A 21,542-nucleotide genomic window follows, 5' to 3' on the forward strand; every position below is an offset into this window, starting at 1 on the left:
TATTCACTTAACTCCCAGCACATGAGCATATGCAGAAGAAACATGACTAATAATAATAATAATAGTCCTTCCTACTGCACATATTCAAGTAATAAGTTATCACACTACTTCACAAGCACAAAACTCAAGGCACCACAACAAACTATTATTGCTCAAACACGAACACCTCTCCAGACCAATGTATTTCAGAAGCAGGATAGATGTAGATCTGGGGCTTTTTCAGTCCCATAGGAAACAAGTACTTGCAACAATCATCCTACAAGCCAACCAGCATTCTGCCCAGAAGGCTTCTTCACAGTGGACCAGAGCTCCCTTCACATTTTTCAAGGACTTGTATTCATACAGCCTGCTGCAGAGGGCAGCTCCACTGTTTTCCCATTCCCATATCCCAGCAATATGAGGCTCTGTCCTTAGAGAAGTGCCAGAGAGGCAACTACCACACCAGCCATGTGGAGGCCAAGGCCAGGGCAGCAGCGTGTTTCCTGACTCTCTATCCCAACGACTTCACCAGAGAGAAGCCCACAGCAAAAAGCCTGATTTAGTTAAAGCCTGATTTTTAACTTGGCTGTTTTCAGGAAAACCAAGGAGCTTGGTTTTTCTTGGTTTTTCAAGCTCCTTGGTTTTCCTGAAAACCACAACCATACTGTGTTCTCAGTCACCACTTTCACATTTCAAAATTAATCTGGTTTTTATTTCTACAGTACCCACTTAAAAGAGCACAAGGATTTAGTGATAGCAAATTAGTACCAAGATTTAGGAGCATCAGTCTCTAGAAAAAAATGCAGCTACCAATATTTGAGATAATACACAATTACTATAATGCACTAAGATCTACCTGAAGCATCTAGATCCAAGTTCTACATCTTACTTTCCTCTTGTCTCTTTCAACAGCCATTTTGCACCAAAAAAATGTTCACATAAAGTTCTCTGAATGTATTAAAAGAGGGGAGAGGATGGATAGGCAATCATTTGCACACACACCTAAGAGAAAGTTAAAAATATGGTTTATTTGAAACAGTGAAACCAAAATCCAATAAATAAACCGTTTAATATCAACACTGGACACTATGTAGGAAAACTGGTAAGACTGGATTGGTCCCTTTTGCCCCAAGCATGGATGAACCATGAAATGACTTCCCAGCTCCCCACAGCCACGCTGCTCTCTCTACAATCTTTCCCCATTCATGGCAAGCCTTCCCCAGATGCACACTGCCAAATTCCCATCCTGGAGTCTCACCAGAAGCAGCAGAACCACCATAAAGATGACAGGGCTCACAGGGCAGAGGCTATAGGAGCGAGAGTAAGTGTCTACATTTCAGGACTTCCAGAGAGCATTCCTCTTCCTCACTCACAGCCCTCTGAACAGGTTTCATGAACTGTGTGCTATGGCCAAGTATATTTAATTTTTTAATTTTTAATGAGCTATTATGAGGCTATAAGAACACAGTTTCTTAATCATTTTTTGGGGTGGCGTGCAACTGATCCTATAAATATTATTTATGTTTGTTTAACACTGCTATTAAATCACTAGGTTTTTCCAAATAGCAGTAACTGTGTTACATACACATTAAAACTCTTTGATGCAATAAATATGAAAATATTATGATTTTATCCAAAATAGAACTCCAAACAGCTTATAAAGCCTCAGGCAGGAAGTCATGAAATTCTGCTAAACGTGTCATGCCCTTTCAGAGACAGCAATAATACATTTTGCATCTGCTTTAACAAGTTCCTACAGCACAGGGCAAAAGTCTACTGACTACCTTAAAAATAGAAATCGGCTTGGGCATATCACCCTTTCCTTCTAACACTGGCACAAGTGAACTTTGTTTTTTTTCTTCTGAGAAAGGAGGGTGGGGAGAGGGGGGTGAAGAGGAGGAAATAAAACCAATGCGTCTTACAGGTTATTTATTATGAAACTGGCTGTTGGTACTGGAGGCACTCTTAGACAAGCCAGATGAAAACAAGCATAACCAGAAAGGACAGCACTCAAGGCCTCGATGTGGCCACCAGTTTGTGCTTCAACTCAAGTGAACCTTCCCAACAGCTCTTCTGTAATCTGCAACAGAGATGTCAGTCCATACTGCAGGTAAGTCTCTTTGGGTTTATACCACTGTGATGCTCTCTACAGGCCAACAAGAACCAGTTACTACACGAATATCATGGGCTCGAGTACTCAACAATTTAAAGTCTTGATGCTACCAATTCATCCAGCTTCAGTTTGTACCATTTCTGACCCAAGGGACTTCAAGTCAGGGATCTAATTTGCAGGGGAGTAGGCTCTGCTCAGTTACTACTGCATAAAACAGCAGTTTAAAAGGTCAGATTTTTCACCATATTTGGGTGATATTTGGATAGGGCTTCTACACTTAAGTGACATGCACAGGAGGCCATATACTCTGTGTATCAAAGTAATTTGACACTCTCCAAAGCAGCTCTGTTTTTTGAAAAAGAAAATAAAATAAATACTGCTTTGAACAACAGGTAAACAACCAGGCTTCAACACCAAATAAAAAGGATAAACAAACACCTCTGGTTAGCAAGATCTACTTAACAGATAACACAATCATTTCAACTCAGTTCACTGTAACACTCTAATGGGCACCCAAAAGCCCCTTATGTTAATACTCAGCAGGAACCACAGATCACCAGATTTAACTGGCACAGGTATTGTGACCGAGGAAAAAAATCACAATGCCATGTATTTCACACCTACCAGCACTCCGGGAATTTGAAAGGGCAATGGATGTAATGGCTGCAATCACTGCTTCAGTAGATAAACCAGAAACAGGTTAAAAATATCAGGACTTAAAAATACAAATAATCAAATTAATCTTTTTCACATAGTTTACCTTGTTATTTTAACCCACATTACACATTTTATTACTTAGAAAAGACGACACTGCATAAAAATAAAATAAAATAAAATTTGGTTTTAACAAGGACGAGGGTTTTTACATGACAGTATAAAAAATGCAATAGGAGCCTGAAGGGGAAGAAAAAGAAACGGAAGCGGAACCAAACTCCCCCCAAAAAAACCCTACAAAACAAACAAACAGAACAAAAACCAAAACAAAATAAAAAAGAAACAAAAAACAACCAAAAAAACCCCCAAAACCAAACAAGAAAAAAAAAAAAAAAAAAAATCCCCACAACACTACCCCCAGGAAAGGGAAAAAGCTAAAACAAATTCCAGATGTTTAAGTCTGAAGGTTTTAGCTTTTAAAATACACAACTACGTGTGCCTTTCACAATAACAGTCACAAGTGAACGATACTTTTTGTATTACTGCACCCTTCAACAGGCCAGTCTGCAAGTTAAAACAAACAATACAATAAACTGCTAAATTATAAGTATGCAATTATGGATTGCTTTTAGCTATTATAAAAAGCTGGGTTACATATCCAATGGTCCATCTTTTAAATTCAAACTGTGCTTCATGTTTTTCAGTTCAGACATACTGAAACCCAGCAGCACAGATGGTTTGTGATGTTTTATTGCCTTTAAGCATGTATTTCTCATTTTTCCAAAGAATGATGCAACATCAATTTTCCACGCGTATAGCAGCAAGGAAAGTAATTCCACCTCTTTTTTAGAGGGATATGGCCTCTTGTGAAAGTAGTCTGACAAAAACTGTTTCTGTGCCTCATATGAATTGTGATCATACTGATTGGGATCTACTGCTAGAAAGCGGAGATCCTCACTAGAAGGAAGTTTTCTCAACTCAGTCCTAATCTTTTGTCGTTTAAAAGGCACTACCCCTGAATTTACTTCATTCTCTGCAGACAGAGCTATGCCAGTACTTAAGCTCAGAGGCTGCTGTTCCTTATTCCTTTGGTCTTCTGCAACAAAGCAGGAATCTGACTGCTTTCTTTTCAGTACCACAGAAAGATGCTTCTCACCATTCACAAACAGCAGCTCTTTCCTCTCAGTACGCTCAAGCTGCATCTTCAGGCTCGAGTTGCTGTCTTTGGGAGCACTTCTACAACGGAGCAAATGTACAGCAATAGCTGTCAGAGTCATATTTCCAGTGTACACACCACAACAGTGGATGCACTTGAAAGCAGGAGACTTTAAAATCGTGTGCACAGTCGGCATTATATGATGCCTCTCTTTCAAATGCTTTTCATAGGTTTCTCTACCAGCAAACGTACCTAAGCAAAAGGGACAGGTGAACATTTTTCTGGTGCATCTCCTGTTCACTTGTGCTGTCTGAGGTTTCACTTTGATGTAAACAGGGACAAGAACTGTTGAATATATTCCAACAAGCACTGCCAAATGTACTTCTCTTTCACCCATGTCTTCATCTGGTAGCACTGTGTTGAAATCAAAATGTGGGAACACAAGGCCACCCTGAGCATCGTTACCTAGCTGAATTCCTCTGTTGCTGTAACTCGCATGCAACTCCTTTCTCCCATTGTGTGCAGTTTTGTTATGCTCCACGAGGCTTTTTAAGTCATAGAAAGTACCTGTGCAAAACAAGCAAGATAAGCCATGCATGAAGATATGCTTCATGAGCTCCTCCTCACAGAGAAAACACTTACAAGCGTAACACCGGATTGCCTTTTCTGTCATCCTCAGAAATGATGCACAAGCTGCAAGTTTGTGAGGTTCTGGGGCTTCCACTTTTACTTCAAGTGGTTTGTGGGCCACCTCCATGTGCACCTCGTAGACATTTGAGGGGAAAAGCTCATTGCAAACAGGGCAGGTCTTCCACTGTTTGGCCTGTCTGACAGCCTGGCTTGTTTCAGGAGCAGGCGGGGAGGCCTGCAAGGATACATTGTCAGAGGTCAGAACCACAGGAGGAGAGGGAGCATTGGCTGGCGACTGGGACAGCTGAGCCACTGACCCCGTCTGCACGAGCTGGATGGGCACCTGCGGAGGTGTCACGGTCGCTACTCCACCACCAGGAGGTACAGGCAAAGTAACAGAGACGGGGGCCAGCGTGAAAGTAGGTATCCCATTAACCTGCTTGCCAGTGGGGATCAACTGCCTCAGTATAGAGCCCGCAGTCAAAAAAGCCGTGCTTTGAGAAACCGGAGGCTGAACAGGCTGATTTACTGGGATAAGCGCTGGCGCGACAGGTTGATTAAGCTGAAGGAACCCAGGTCCAACAGGCTGTCTGACAGGAACCACCCCAGGGGCAAGAGGCTGGTTAAGCTGGAGAAGACCCGACCCAACTGTCTGCGTCACAGGAAGGACCCTGGGATCCACGGGTCTGTTCATGTTCCCAAGTGACTGGGTAACAGACAGAACTCCTGGAGCAACTGGCTGATTCACAGGGAGGACTCCTGGTGCAACTGGTTGATTCACAGGGCCGACAGGTTGAGTAGCAGGGAGTGTTCCAGCTGGAACCAGACTGTTTACAGTCCCAATTGTTTGATTAACAGTAAAGAGCCCAGGCCTGACGGGCTGATTAAGAGGAAGAACTGCAGGGGCCACAGCTCTATTTATGTTCCCAACAGAATGATTAAGACGGAGCCCATGAGAAACAAGGACAGCCTGCGAAGGTGACGGCTGAATACCCAGGTTGTTCTGAGCCATGGGAGGATTGCTGGGCACAAGAGCGACCTGTGAGGATGGAGCAGCAGGAGCACAGGCAGTATTTGGGAGGCTGCCAGAGGCACTTGGGATAGTCACTGGTCCAACTGTGTTCTGAACTGCTTGGGTGTGCACCATGCTCTGGTTTTGATTATTCTGTGGAAATGCAACCTGGATGCACGCTGGTGCTGTCACAGAACCTGCTGGGACAACAAGAGGCCCTGCAGATGGGGCAGCTGCTGCTACACCTGGGACAGGCTTTGGAGCAATATGCATTTGTTTCACAAGTCCAGGTTTCCTAATGTGTTCCGAAATCAGAGATCGAAGTTTGTTCTCCAGGTCTCTGTGTGTTTCAGCTGTCAAGACATGGTACATTAAAGAATCTGGGCTGTTCGCAGGAGCATTGCATTTTTTACAGTAGAACTCAACTGAATTCGGTGTACTTTCATCACATTTCTCGCCAAAATATGCACTTAGTAAGTTTTCAAAATGGTTCATCAGCACATGTTTCTTCATATTGTAATACAAGGTGTCTGTGAATTGACATTTTAGACACGTGAAGTTTATGATGTCACTCCTAAACTGTTTCATGCCATCCAAAATGCTGACTGTATAGTTCTGTATTCGTTTATTAAACGAATGAAACATCCAGTAGTGTTCTCCCACTACTCTGGGCCGAGAAGAAAATGCACATTTTGGGCAAGAAACCACCATCTCTTGGTCCATTTCATCCTCATGGTAACGATGCAAGTGATTCTTGAAAGAAGTAAGCAATTTGGATGAGAACTTGCATAAGCCACAGCAGTACGGCTTTGTTCTGTATCTCTGCAAAACAAAGAAAAACATCCACTTAGAAACTGTCAGTTCCTATGCCACTGTTACCTGTTTAAATCTGCACTATCAGCTGTCAGAAATGCCTTCACTGCATGTACAGCATGTATCTTCTCAGTTTCTTCTGGTTTTTAAAAGCAGATTTAAAGATTACATACTTAAGGGGAGAAACATTTGTGCACCTTTTTTGTTGCATTATAATTTACTAAGAAGCCTTACATGAGTTTACTTCTACCCTAGTTCACAAGAAGTAATTCTGAAGCCTGTCTGTTTTTAAATACAGGAATCACAGAACAAGACAGAAATATATACTATGTACAGAAGTTAAGCCTTAGGAATTAGGAATACCACCCCTGTTGACACCTTTAAAGCTTTGTTTAGTTCAGGGCCAGCTCCTATCTACTGGACAAAAAGACAAAAAGCAGAACAGGAAAGGATTTTTTTCTGTATTTCAACAGCCTGTTCTTTGCTGAAAACTCTCCAGACCTTCCCAACAAGGCCATAAACAAAGATTTTTTAAAGAACATTCTTTTGGAGCCAAAATAATAATAGGAAGTAGTAAAACCTCCTGTTATGATACAACAGCGATGTATTAACTCATACATACTGAGCATCATAGAATTTTTTTGTGAAATTTCCTCAAAAACACTCAGTATAGAGCACACACACTCCTCTCAGAAAAGTATTTTAACTGCTTAAGAACACATCTATCTTGCACTAACCAGTGATTTGCTCCCTCAGTTATATGTCACATGACAGCACTGCTTTTCATATTCACATGAGCATCATTTGTTCTTTCTGAAAAACTGGTAGCCCCACCAATCATTTTTTCTGATCAACTTCCTAACCCTGGCTCCTGCCAAAAACTACAGAATCAGTCACAGCAACACACATGTGACAAATCTGCACACTCAACAATCTAGTGGAATCTGTCTGCTCCCTCAGACATGTTTTTCACCTCACTAATTTCTGCCTTCACGAAACAGAACCCAAAGAGAACAAGCTGTTCTGCCACTACAGCATCCAGCCCAGTTAGATCACAACACGTGCAGGTATTTTTTTTGCCATGTCATAAACCATGCAGGTTACAGTCAGCCTTCTACAGACAATAGACAGCCATCTCCTAGCAGTACCAGGAGTATCCATGCTGGGTGTCCCCCAGCCAGGGAATAATGTGCTCTGACTCCATGATTCAGAAGGCTGAACAAATGCTTTATTAAGTTATATTATATCACATTCTACTACTACACTAATACTATACTAAAGAAAAACCCATGACCCTTTCCAGACAGTCACAACACAGCTTTGACCCAAGTGATCAATCAGTCCAAACAACCATCACCAGAGTCCAATTAACAAATCCATTTCAGTAAACAATCTCCATAACACAATCTACATGGGCCAAACAACAGGAGCAGCAACTAGAGATAAGAATTGTTTTCCTTCTCCTTCTTTCTCTGAGCTTTCTCAATGCCTTGCCCAGGAAAAATCCTGGGAGAGAGAATTATGTCTCTCTCTGTTCAGAGAATGTGAATACCACACTAGGAGAGTCTCCTGATGATAACCAATTCAAAAGACTCAGTCAGACAATGCCACTGGCTGGCTAAGGCTGCTGAAGAAGCACACTGCTAAGCTATCACTGTAATTATCTTCTATATATATCTTCTATATATACTCTTTAGGTGCCTAATCTTAGCTGCTAGTAAACAGCAACAAAGCAAATTAGCAGATGCATCGATCTTGAAGTATCCTGTCTAGAGAAAGGCCACTGACACTAATGAACTAATGAAGCACACAGAACATTACTAGAAGATACACCTCATTATTTCTGAAGGAGTAAAATGACAAAGAAAAAATTCCAAACAATTCTCTTTCAGCCGAACAGAAGCAGATGGAAGTATGCTGCTTTGATATTCTCTGTATGAAACAGAGCTCTTCCACACAAACACTTCACAAACCATTCCGCCAGCATGTTCTCCTTGCATGCTTTCTCCGCTTTTTCTGTTCACCCATCTGCTTTTTCAGGTTCACCACAACCTACCAATGTCATACCAGTTTTATACAAAGCTTGACAAAATAAGAATTACAAGCCACTTAAGAAAAACAAAGCATCTTGGAGATTGACCAACCTTCAACTGTATAAATGGAATCCAAAAGAAGGCTTATTAGAGACACTGCAGTAAACTCAATTAACCCTCCTTTAAAGAACCTACCCAAGAACACAGTAGTACTTTCTGTTGTGTGGTCTCACATTCCCCACAACCTAGAATCATGCAGAAAGACAGAACATCCTTCAAAAACCAAAGTTCTGCCAGAACTGTTAATGTCTCCCTAAAAATAGTACAAATGGTGGAAACCACCAACTTGCACTTACACACACATCTTCTCCAGCCTACTGAGGCAACAATTACAGGAGGCAACAATTTATTTTCCCCTTATGGCAACAACTTTGGAAAAGAACATCCTGAAAGACCAGCTTCTTTTCTCCCAAATCTAGGCAGCATGATATATGAATTATATACATTAATAAACCAAAATTGTTTAAAGAAAATGGATAAGAACAAGGCTAGTATCCAAAAGACACAGTTTGGAACACAACCTGTTCTGCAGCAATGTGTTATCAATTCCACACTGAATTTCAATGATAGGTCTTCCATAACAAGGCCATGAGGGGCCTCAAGACTCTTCAGCAAGACTGACAAGTCTATGTTGTTTTCTGGACACACTCAACTGCTCTAGACACAGCATCTCAGAAACTTGCTACTACATACAATTATAAAATTGTTCACCTCAACCCTGCCTTTCTTGTGGAGTCTAGCTATACAGAGCTAAAAGCTGTTTCACATACACGAATCTAACTGGAGTTTTCCACTGCCACCCCAGACCAAGCCATTAATAATAATTTCATCTTAATCCACTTGCATCTATGTAATCACATTTTCACCCTTCCAATGAAACAGGAGTCATGTTGTACATGCTAAGACTACACATTGTTAGGCTAAAAAGGCAAAAGATTTCTGTGACATCTTAAACACTGATGTTCAGGGTTGTATCCTTAAAGACTGAAAATGGTAACTGAAGTCCTCATAACCATCTCTATTACAGGGAAAAAACAAAGACGAAATGTAAGATTATTCCCTGACTAATAGCACTTAGAAAACAAATATTAAACCTATTTTGTCCATAAAAAAGCTGCATTCCAATTTCTGAAAATTGTCAAATCAGCAACTCCACACAACACATTTATCCAGAATTTGTGTCAGGAACATACATACCTTCCTTTTGCCCACAGGTTCCCAAGGAGAGACATCACTCCATGAAGTGTTACAAAAGTAGTTTTCACCTGCATCAAAACTTTTAAGATTCTAAAAGTAAAATAAAAACAAGAAATGAAAATGAGGCATTTGCAGTTCTGAATATAAAGAAATTCTCAATAGGAAATAAGGAAAAATAAAAAAGAAAAACCCACACAAATAGAGGATGACTTGGAAGTCTCTAAACGCCATTCAAAGAAATTACGTCTTTGACCACCTTTGATTTCTTTTACCTCAAATATTTGTTCATGTGACTGCCTAATAACAAAGTAGGAATTCTGAACATTTCATAGTAACTGAAAATAATATTGGGAGTGAAAATATTTACACTTGAATTCCACTGCTTCCAGCCAAGTTCACAGTGAACACTCAAAGTATTTTTCCTCTCTACCTTCCTCTTCCTTTATTGGTAATATTTCACGGCTTACTTCATTGCTTTATTAACTTACCACTACAGTTTACTCTGCAACAGGTTTTAGTATTAAATCTGCATAACATTGTTACACTTCAAACTTGGAAAAACAAAAGACATTCACAAAAGCTGAATTCCAAGAGCTGCTTTCCCCGAAGCTACAAAAGCCAAATATTACTGTGTCTACAACAACTGTGGCAGGGAAAGCAACTGTCCTTAGAGCCTTCTTTAATTAATCCCATCAGAGCAGTTCACATCCCTCAAGCCAATGCCAGCTACTATCCTAAAAATAATAAGTTCATCTCCAGATTTCTGAGACGCACACATATTTAAACACAAACTTAATGGGAGAAAAAAAAAAACAAGACCAAAACAAAAAAGAAACCTCCAAAAAACTCAAGCTAGATTCCAATTTACTAGGCATTTCTGAAGACCCTAACCTAGATTCAACAGCACACCCAGAATGCCCTGGATGGAACACAGGCTACAAATCCAGTCGTTACCCATAGAGAACTTGCATCTCTTCTCCCCTCACATTCTTTCTTTTCACAAATCCCTCTTCACTCAAAACTCCGCAGGTACTTAGAGAAGGCACGATTTCCACTTCTTCACCAACCCCCACTCAACAGCAGAGGTAGATAACAAATAACATTTAAGATGAGATGACCTTACAAAAGGAGTGGAATTCATAAACCTAATAGTTTGTGTTACGTGAAATTTAGCAGCAACACAGAATACAGTCAGCAACAAGGAGCAACAAAGCTCCAACAATCAAAAAAACCCCACGGAATCCTACTTAAGGCAGGCTCTGTCTGCACTAGGCTCTTGTCCATTTGCAGCATGCAAATATGAGCATTCCTACGTGTTCAGCAGATTAGAGTAAGCCAGAACACCATGCCAATGATAATTTGATTTTAACTTCATTATTCAAGAATTTAGAAAAATGCAGCAGCTGAGTTTGCAATATGCTACCTTTTAAAGTGTCAAGTATGCTCAAAGAGAAACCAGAAAAGCTCAGGGCAACAATAAACAAATTCCCTGCAATCTAATCAATCCTAGACACTGAATGAGTCATGTATTTGCCCCTCAACCAACCAACCAACCAAAAAAAACCCCAAAAAAACAACCAGCCAAAAACACAACAACAAACAAAAAAAAAAACTCAGAAAAACCAACTGAACAAACAAAAAAAATACAAACCACAAAAAACCCAGGAACCTTAGAAAGAACCCTTGCATGCAACAAGAGAAAACTCAGAATTTTAGTGAACTATTTTTGATAGAGAAAATGAAGACTTGAGACTTACTAAAACTTCTTCAGCTGAACACACTGCAGTGAATCACACACTGCTAAAAAAAATTTTCTTAAAGTTTATGGCTTATCTGAAACATGTTCTGTTTTTGGTTTGAGTGAGAGGCTCCTACACTTAAACCCCAGATTCCAACAAGCCAAACACAGGAAATACGACTAGAGAATTTTGCTGAAATGGCTATTTCCTACAGAGGAATATCTGCTAATAAAAATAACCATTCTTATCAATAGAACTCGTCAGTGGGGCAAATGGCTGCTCTGAACACTTGCTTTAAACAAAAATCCACTAATTAGTTATGACCATTCCACATTTCTCACTTCCAGGAGGGGACGAAAAAAGGAGAAGGGAAAGGTAACAAGAAAGGAACAAAGCCCTCTGAGAAGCCTGACTAATCCTTATGCATAAGAGGTATTCTTAAGTTGAAGAGAAAAACATTTTAAAAATAAGAACTGTTCTCCCCTCTGCATTAAAACTATCATGGTTTTCTTTAACAAAACAATAAAAAGCTGACAGTTTAAATGAAGACACAATCACAGAACAGAATCATGGAATGGGTTTGGGTTGGAAAGTGCCACTCTTGCACTGAGAATGACACAAGAACAGGTGAGAGGCATTATTGTAGAAAGAGCAAACAAGGCTAATTAATTATCATACTATATTATTCTATACTATATTACATGACATCTAAAAAACTGAAACAAGTACTCAACAGCACAGAATCTTGTGACTGTCTGCTGACCAACAGTCTGCACATGTACTTGGCCCTGATAGGCCAAGGAAGCAAAGCACCATCACTTTGGGTAAACAATCTCCACATTGCATTCTCCTTTGGGATAACACAGGTGCAGTGAATAGATAAGAATTGTTTGATCGTTCTTTTCTCTGCTTCTCTCACTGCTCTCTCAGGTTCAGAGAATTTGAATCCCACAGGAAAGGACCCTATAGATCATCTAGTTCCAGCCCCCCCATCACGGGCAAGGATGCCACTCACTAAACCAGGTTGCCCAGGGCCACATCCAACCTGGCCTTAAACACTGCCAGGGATGGGGCATCCACAGCTCCTCTGGGCAACCTATGCCAGTGCCTCAGCACCCTCTGAATAAAGAATTTCTTCCTAACCTCTAATCTAAACCTACACTTGTTCAGTTTAAAACATTGCTGCCCCTCATCCATTGCTGCCCCAAGAGTTTCAGAAAGAAACCACCACAAAAGACACAACAGCACCCTTACAGAGTGTTATACCTACTTTAGTACTGCCATACAGAAGCAACCAACCTCTTATCAACACTAAGGCATGAACCTACTCAACAGTCAAAAAAGCCTGTGCACCAGCTCACTGAAATACACTATGGTTAAGAAATTGAGTTACATTGCTGTGTTTGCACCTTTTCTGGCACTGGGCTGCCAATCTGATGGCGTGCACTCTGCCTGACTGATGCACAAAATTTTCTTCTCCAAGTGGCAACAGTGGTACCAGGTTTATCTTAATCACCCCAGTACACCTGCATATACTTTTTAAGATACAGAACCAAACTACAACTCAATGATATCATTTTGGTATTTTTAACCAGACACAAAGTTTAAAAGCTTATCCATTTTCAGAAATGCAGATGATTTGTATGTCTCTTCAGAAGCTTATCCTTGATATGTGATGGGATGTCTTTGAGGGGACTCAAGTCCTCATCTGCTTGAAATCTTAAAAGAATTGGAATTGCATTGCACACAAATAAAAATTCATTAGTCTATGGTATTTTTTCCTAAAGCTGTACTGTTTCTTTTTGTTGAAACATTAATAACAGAATATGAGGCACCATCTATGACACATCTTGCTAAGAAATACACACTCCTGCAGTGCTAAGCACACCGAATTCCTGCCCTGGGTATGAACAATCAGTAATAAGTAACCCCAAATGTAAGGACTCCCCCGAAAAATCTACCATTTATATACCAGAAGGTGAAATATTTGTCAGGAGTTTACATTTCAGATTTATTTACATTCTTTCAAATACTTTACCTTCAACAATTCCCTGCAGCTGTCAAGCCCAAGATCCACAAGAATGTCCTTCACCTTTTTTCGAGCCTTCCTTACATTATCAAGGTTTTGAACAGGAATTTGAAACATTTTGCACTTTTCCTGGAAAAAAAAAAAAAAAACAACACAATAACCAAAAAATAAAGAAAAAAAGAAAAAAAAAAAAAAAAAGGAAAAATAATAAGGCATGGAAAAACAGACTAAATACTTCAACACAGGTACTTGCATTCAAGTGTGTTAAAATACGAACTAAAATCTGAAAAGTCAGAGAATAGAAATATTTAGGAAAATATGTCTACGATCATTGAGTTCAAACATTAACCCACCACAGTCATTACCCATGCCTCTCATCACTACACCTATGTGTCTTTCAAATACCTCCAGGAATGGAACTGAACTACTTCCCTTGCCAGCCCATTCTAGTGCTTGGCAACGCTTTTTCTGAAGAAGTTTTTCCTAATATCCAATTTAAACCTTCCCTAGTGCAACTTGGCTCTTTTCCTATCTCTTGTTACTTGTGGGAAGAGACTGACCCCCACCTGGCTACAGCTTCCTTTCAGCTGGAGAGTGACAAGGTCACCTCTGAGCCTCCTTTGCTCCAGGCTAAACACCCCCAGCTGCCTTAGCCACTCCTCACTGGACTTGTGCTCCAGACCCTTCCCCACACTCACTGCCCTTCTCTGAACTCACTCCTGCTCCTCAATGTCTTTCCTGTACTGAGGAGCAGAAAACTAGACACAGCACCTGAGGTGAGGCCTCACCAGTGCCAAGTACAGGGTTGGTCACTGCCCCAGTCCTGCTGATATGGGCCAGGATGCCCTTTCTTAAATATGAAAACCCAAAATCCTTAAGCCAAGAAAGTGGGGTCACTAGCATTTCCCAAGTAGAAAAGCTGACTGATTTTAAAGGAAACCGAATGTAAGGGGGGGGAGGGAATTTTTATATTTCTTCTATCTACAGAAAATTCCAAATTTTTCTTTCAGATCTCCTTGTATCTACATGGCAGGAACATAGTTTTGTAGGGTTTTCGTAAAAGAACATGAACACCAGAATTTTATTAAGTTCTATTCAGAAAATTTCGACCATATCACTTAAGCAGAAATTCCACACCTTTCACCTTAAATGTTAGCATTAAGATGAGAAATCTTTTTCATATTTTTGTTTGTTGTCAACCATGTACATGCTTAAAATATGAATGCTAGTAAATCTAGATTTCCTGCAAAAGCTTCTACTTTTGTAAACTTGTAAGGTATCTCCACAGGCTCAGCTGTAGAAGTAAAAAAAAAAGCTCAGCCTTTGTCAACTCCTTCTTACATTACAGCAAGATGCAACTTAGACTGAACTTTAAGAAACTACAATGGACACAGAATGCAAAACCTAACCCTAAGCTTGCACTGAAAAAGGTCACTGGAAGCTTCTTCAGTAGTTGGTGCTTAAATAGCTGACAAGAGGATCCAGGAGCATTTGCATCCTAGTTCTTACTGCTAAACAATTCATCCATCTAGGACATGGCTGAACAGGAAAAAGAAAAAAAAATAGAAATAGAGGAAATCTCCAAACAGTCCTTCAGCACATACAGTCTCAAATGTCTTGAAAAGCTGTACTTTTACCAAAAAAAGCAAGCTCTCTGCCAACATGAAAGCGCTACTCTGAAGACGACTTTCATGCAAATAGTTGCAAAATCCCCTACACATAAGACACCAGCTACAAGCTAAGCCTCAAAAAATCCCCAAAACCATATAAAAAATGTTCCAGTCTGTATGTAACCACCCCAAACCTCAATTTATGTACAAAACATATAATTGAACGATTAAAATTCAACAAACTCACATACTATTCTTCGCTTCTTCTCCCCTGAAAGGAAAGGTGTGTATAGAGAAATGGAGAGGGAACCCCATTTGACAGATGCTAGTCTTGTTTTCTAATGTTTTTTATCACCAAGTCCAGAAGACATGCTGATACCATTGGGGTAGGTGTATCACAGGAACCTATAGAGAAAAGAATAAATCAGAGTAACTGGTCAGGCATTCTCTCAAAACGCAATGAACAAAAATTTGACATAAAATACTCTTTTTAAAGTGAAGTCCCCAGGAATTTGCAGAGTCCCTAGTTAAAGCTTGAAAACCAGTCCCTCTATGACAGCAGGTTATGCACACCAAGCCCACAATCCAGTGGGGATAACAACAGAGCTACTGGACACCACCCTGCCCAGGGCTGATCAGCCAGAGGAAATGTGGTTCAATACATCAGGCTCCAGTGGAAACAGTTTCCCCATCTCAGTCTTCCAACTCATACACTGATGCTACTGAAGAAGGTGATGCAGGCATTTGTTGAGGCATGTCTAGCTCACAAATAAGAAACAGTCAATAGGGGTGTAGTACACAACATCCACGTACCTCAAGAGTTCTTAACCAGCAATCATTCTGAAATTATTAATGCAGAAGAAAGTGAAATAAAATTATTAGTTATCCTTAAATTATTAATCCATGAGAAAGAAAAAATACACCAAAACCTCCACCATAACAGAAAAAACTTGAATATAAATTATGTTCCAGTTTTCAAACAGCTGGTCTTCAATCCAAAGGCCACCATGTGCAATCATGTGCAATGTTATTCAGTAGGTACTTGAACAACGTTCCTGGAAGTAAGGATCTTAAAGGATCTCACACCAGAATCACAGAATGGCATGGGCTGGAATGGATCTTAAAGATCATTTAGCTCCAGACCCACTCCCATGGTCAGGGACACCTTCCCCTAGACCAAGCTGCTCAAAGTCCCATCCAACCTGGCCTAGAACATTTCCAGGGATGGGGCATCCACAGCTGCTCTGGAAAACTTCTGCCAGTGCCTAACCATGCTCACAGTTTGGAATTTCTTCCTAATATTCAACCTAAATCTACCGTCCTCTTGGAGCCTCTCTATCCATTAGATCAGCACTGCCCCACCATAAAGATCACAGAAGATCAACCTTCTAAGCTTATTTCCTCAAGTCCTCAGTTTAATTCCTTTATTACTATGCAGTTTATTATCCACATTTTCATACTAACAATTTTTTTCTTATATTTTGGACATTCCTCAGGCTTTAGTTTGCACTTTGGTTCCATGAATTTGTTGGTCCACATTCCATTCTTAATAAGCAAATTCAACACAAAAGGACTACAGTTAAACTGAACGAGGGTTACCAAGAGTCTTTATCATTTCACTGCACTGCCTGTCTAAAAGACAAAAATTTATTCTTCACAGCTTTTAATTGTTTCCAAAAAACCTGATAATCCACTGAGTTTTCAGACTACTGTCACTTCTTAAACAGAACCAAGGCAAGTTTTTAGCAAAATAAAGGAATAATTGTAGCAGCTGATGTCTCAAATTCTGTTCAAAGGCTATCCAACTCCTGCTCTATCCAACTCTTGCTCAGGCCTTTTAGCCATCAAGCTATTCCTATTTGTTGCTTTTTTAGATAATATCTCCATAATGATAACAGTGTAGCTTTATTCAACACTATGGGTTTGTTTCATTTCTGCATTTGTTACCATAGATTGTAACACCCAACTAACTACATTTGACTTTTCAAAGATCACAAATGCAACTCTTCCCCCTTCCAGCACTATTGCAGTATTTTAAGTCTAGCCTAAAAGAAAAAGTAACAGTCTGTACAGTATCTTGGTAGACATAGACACCAGTTTTCAAAGTAACTACCTTCTACTATCATTTCTCTGCATTACAAAAAAAAGGGAAAAACACTAACACTGCACCTCTTCAAAATGAGAAGTCATCACAAAATGCCGAGTTCCTACTCATTTTACTTCTTAGAACCATTCTCATTCGGCTTTGGAAGGAACGTTGAGAGGACACCCAGTCCAGCTTCCTATAAGCAGGCTCAACCATTAATTGCAGCCAGGGCACTCTGCTTTGGCAGCCTCTCTGGGCAACCTCCTCCAGTGACAGACTGTGCTCACTTACAGAGCTTTACTCCTTACATGAAATCTGCACCACTTTTGCTTGTGTTCCTACAGGAAGTAGGCATTTGCAAGCCAATGAAAATGGAGTTGGTATGGAGCTGGCAAAAAGGAAGATACACATATGTGCTTTCAATGGGCATGCAAATGCTTCCAGCAAAATCCAGTCAACTAAATAATGAGCCATTTCTAGAGTTTTCAGGAAAAGAGGAATGTCAGAAGATCCACATAGAAAACAGCCATAATGTAACCCTTTTAAACACCAGAAAATCTGTACAGAAGCAAGATCTCCAGATGTGTTCCTAAGTGGTTGGCCTTCACTTGCCTGTTGCTCAAAGAACTGCTTTGAGCAGGAAATTATGAAAGACTAATGGAACTTTGTCCTCTCATAGTATCTGCCTTGGAAATTGAATAACTCTTAAGTTTTTGTAACTTTTATCTATAACTGTCGTTAGTAACTGAGAAAGAGATTTTTGAAATCTCTCTGGTCTTTTTAAAAGGTTTGTCTCTTTTATAGGACCTCTATAAAAATATCCAGGTTTGGAACATTTGGGTTGGAGTATTTTGGAAGGTTTGTTTACCAACTTGTATTTCAGCAGTCATCAGAACTGACAAGCACCAACAAAAAATTACATTGCAGCCAGAATACTGCTAGTAAAGTCCAGGGTAAGGAAGTAAAAAGGGCCTTTGCACGGTATCCAGAGATGTTTCATTCAGCTGCTTGGTGGGATCTTCAGGGTGCAAGGCACACTCATGAGGGGAGCGCTGGTTTCTCCTCTCCCCAGAGCTGGGGCTGAAGCATGCCCTCAGGCAGCACAAAGATGACGGCCGGGAACAGGGACAGAGTGCCTGAGGGACACAGAAGGAGCCAAAGGTGTCCCAACAGCCCCTGAGGGAAGCTTCTTGTGTCTCCCCAACCCAGGCAATGCCTCCCAGCTCCCCAAAAATTATTTCCATTACAGTAAACTCATTAGAAGTTGACAATTCATATTAGTTCAGAAAACAATAAAAACTACTTCATTCCTGAAAGCAGAATGAAAGTATGTGATCTGTTTTCAAGAACCCAGGGAACAAGAACGCTGGACGGCAGAGAGCAGCTGGGAGGAGAGGCGCACTAAGACACTGCCTACAAGAATGAGAGTTTGGCTCGGCCGTACCAGATTTTACCCTCATCAATTTTCTTTTGTTTCTGGTAAGCTTACATATCCTCTGAGAGGTCACACCTGGGTATCTGCTCAACCACACATTACATGGTCAGTTTCATTTCCTGGACTCTTATCTCTGCCTTCTGAAAGAGACCTAACAGGATTTACAAGTACATCAGCACCACCAAAGCTTATCCAACCTATGGAGGGAGAGGGGAGAAAGCTTCCTAAGGAAAAAGTTGACTAAATAGAATGAATGGTATTCTTGTTCATTGTTTAAATAATTTGTAATTTAAAATATCTTCTAATAAAATGCACAAAGAGCAGTTCTGGTCACCAAAGTAATTTCTCTTTATCTTCTTACATTCAGATTTCTATCCAAGGGCAACCTAATAGAAATCTGAGATAAGAAAAAAAATTAACTCTTCTTTGTCCAGCTGTATCAGAAACCTCTGGGCATTTCAAATCATAGGTCTCTTAAGAGACACAGTAATTCTGGTCTTTTCAGGCTATAAATCACACGCCTGTTGAAAAGGTCACCTTGCCCAACACGAAGACAACCATCATTCAACAGCTGCTAACACACAATGAAGAGGAGTAAGATATGTGACAGCATAGATTGAGATGCAGCACAACAACCTGCATCCTACCTAACACATCAAAGCAAATTTAGATCACTAGCTACAGCTACTGTGGTTTAAATAACTATTGTGGTGGTTCACTAACACACAACCAAATCCCTGCTATTCAAGACTGTGAGAAGAGGCTAAGGGACACTACCATGAAGGGACACTACCATTCAGACTCATGGAGCCTACCTAAAGCACTAATTCACACAATACTTGACTCCCTTGGAAGTCCCTTCTGGGCACTGACCAGAACCTGAACCCAGCAGGATCCAAGCTCATCCTAGGTAACAGAAGCATCTGCATGGAGCCCACTCAAATCCTGCAGGATTTGTCAGCCCCACGTGAATGTGAGCAGAAGAGTCACACCCTGAGTGCAGCTATTCCAGGAGGAACTACCACTGCATTTGTGCTGCACTTGGTGTGACCCCAAGACTTTGCACTTTACAAATGCACACAACAGTCCACAGCACAGACAATCCAAAACCTTAACAAGTCAGAAAGGGGACAGAACTGAAATCACCCCCAGGGCTGTGCAACAGACTTCAGAAGAAGGACTAAAGTGTTTAAAAACAAACCAGCTCCACCAGCACTCAGTAAGACTTAGCCCAAATCCAGGAAGTCCCAATGGAAAAACATAAGGTGTAACAAAACTTTGTTTCTAAAGATCTGCTGCAATTTGTGCGGAATGTTGTTTTTCACAAAACCTCCATGAAACAAACCACAGAAATTATTACAGCTTATCATATACGCTATACCTTATAATAAACCTTATTACAGGTTATCATATTCTCTATTTCTTACCCAGTTCCTAAATATTGTGCTAAAGAAACTCCATTTTTTAATCAAAATTAAAGAGAAAGTTTATTAAAAGGAGCACTAGGATTTCTAGAATATAGATTCAATACCCCAGGAGTCTTTTTAAGTGTTTCATTGTAGCTCTTTAAAACCGCTTTTAACAAACACACATTTTTGGTTGACAGAAAACTGTTAAGGACAACAAACAATTCCTCCCAAGTAACTAACCCATCAAAACTTTATCTGCTGAAAGTGAGTTGTTCATAACTTTAACAGTCCAGGTCTCTGAACCGCTGCAGGAGTTACACACATATCTTATATTCCGTTCACAAACCAGGACAACTGGAACTCCCCATTACCTGCTCTCGACCACAAAGCAAGCCCATTCAAATGGTTTTCACGGCTTGCATTGTGTGGATTGTGTTTGTTTACACGATTCATAAACTTTCTTTCTAAATGTATGTATTGCTGTGGCGTGAGGCACCACAGGGATATTCGACGTAATTTTGGGTCCCATTAACTGGTTCCATTAGCCGGTGATGAAGTGCTGGTTCCGTACGCATTGCACTCCTGTTTCCCCTACAGTTTGCCACAAACTGCTTCAAACCAAAACAATTCATTAAAAGCAATTAAAGTTATTCATCCAGACTTCAAAGCAAGCTATTAAGCTGGGTCCTTAGACACTCCATCGCTGAAGTGCGACCTAGAATTAAACACCCAACACGCAGGACGCGCGGCGATACCGAGCTGCTCCCAGCCCGCGGCAGCGGGATAACATCCCCGCGTACAGCGCCTCGCCCGCCCCGTCCCTCCCTGCGCGATCGGGGAAGCCGCTCCAAGCCCGCAGCGCCCGCCGAGCCGAAACCGCGCAGCCACCGGGGCGTCCACCGCCCTCCGCCCCGCCCCACGTACCCGGCCGGACTGAAGGGGGAGCCCCCGCCGCTGCTGCTCCTCCTCCTGGCTCTCGCTCCCGCTCCTCCTCCTCCTGCGGCCGCCGCCGCCCGCCGCGGACCCGCACCGCCGCCACCCGCCGCTCACGGCTGCGGCTCTGCCCCTGGCGCTGCCGCCGGCGCTGCTCGGTGCCACCGCTCCCGCAGCCCCGCCTCCCGGCCCTGCGCCGCCGCCGCCGCGCTCAGTGCGCGCCCCGGGGGCGCGGCGCCATGGCCGGGGCTCCGCGCGCGCCTCGCCCCGCGCCCGCCTCCCTCAGCGGCCGCCGCCCGCGCGCCACCGGCGCCGCATCGACCGCCAGAAAGAGAAAATGGCGCTCGATCTAGCCGAGGAAGTGACGTCCAGGCTCATTTGCATGGCAGGCAGCCGGCCAATGGGGAGAGACTCAATCAGCGCTCCCATTGGTTCTCCAGATAGGGTGGGCGGGGCTAGAGGCGGGACCTCAGGTGGGGCGGGGCCCAGCCTAGAGCTCACCTGCGCCCCTTCACGCCTCTAGGGAGCAGAACTGAGCGCTCTCGCGAGAGCCGTGACGTCACTCCGGGGAGGAGCCTGATGACACCCGCCCATCACACGAGGTTGCCACGTGACCACCCAGCACTGGGCCGCATGAGGTGTTGGGTGGAGCGT

The 21,542-nt window shown here is 41.7% G+C and overlaps 1 protein-coding gene across 2 annotated transcripts; it reads right to left on the reverse strand.

The window, feature by feature from the left end:
• Nucleotides 1–987: 987 nt before the first annotated feature.
• Nucleotides 988–21,019, reverse strand: ADNP2 (ADNP homeobox 2). Of its 2 annotated transcripts, none has more exons than XM_059481577.1 (5): nucleotides 20,880–21,019; nucleotides 15,277–15,430; nucleotides 13,425–13,544; nucleotides 9,648–9,737; nucleotides 988–6,366 (listed from the first exon to the last, which is right to left on the reverse strand). In XM_059481577.1, the coding sequence occupies exons 3-5, from the start codon at nucleotides 13,530–13,532 to the stop codon at nucleotides 3,397–3,399; spliced, it is 3,168 nt and encodes a 1,055-aa protein (XP_059337560.1). In that variant the 5' UTR covers nucleotides 13,533–13,544; nucleotides 15,277–15,430; nucleotides 20,880–21,019; the 3' UTR covers nucleotides 988–3,396. The 2 variants fall into 2 exon arrangements, with proteins under 2 accessions (XP_059337560.1, XP_059337553.1); XM_059481570.1 differs by having other exon boundaries at nucleotides 15,273–15,430.
• Nucleotides 21,020–21,542: the final 523 nt, after the last annotated feature.

This window comes from Ammospiza nelsoni, chromosome 1 (genome assembly GCF_027579445.1).
Source record: "Ammospiza nelsoni isolate bAmmNel1 chromosome 1, bAmmNel1.pri, whole genome shotgun sequence".
NCBI lineage: Eukaryota > Metazoa > Chordata > Aves > Passeriformes > Passerellidae > Ammospiza > Ammospiza nelsoni.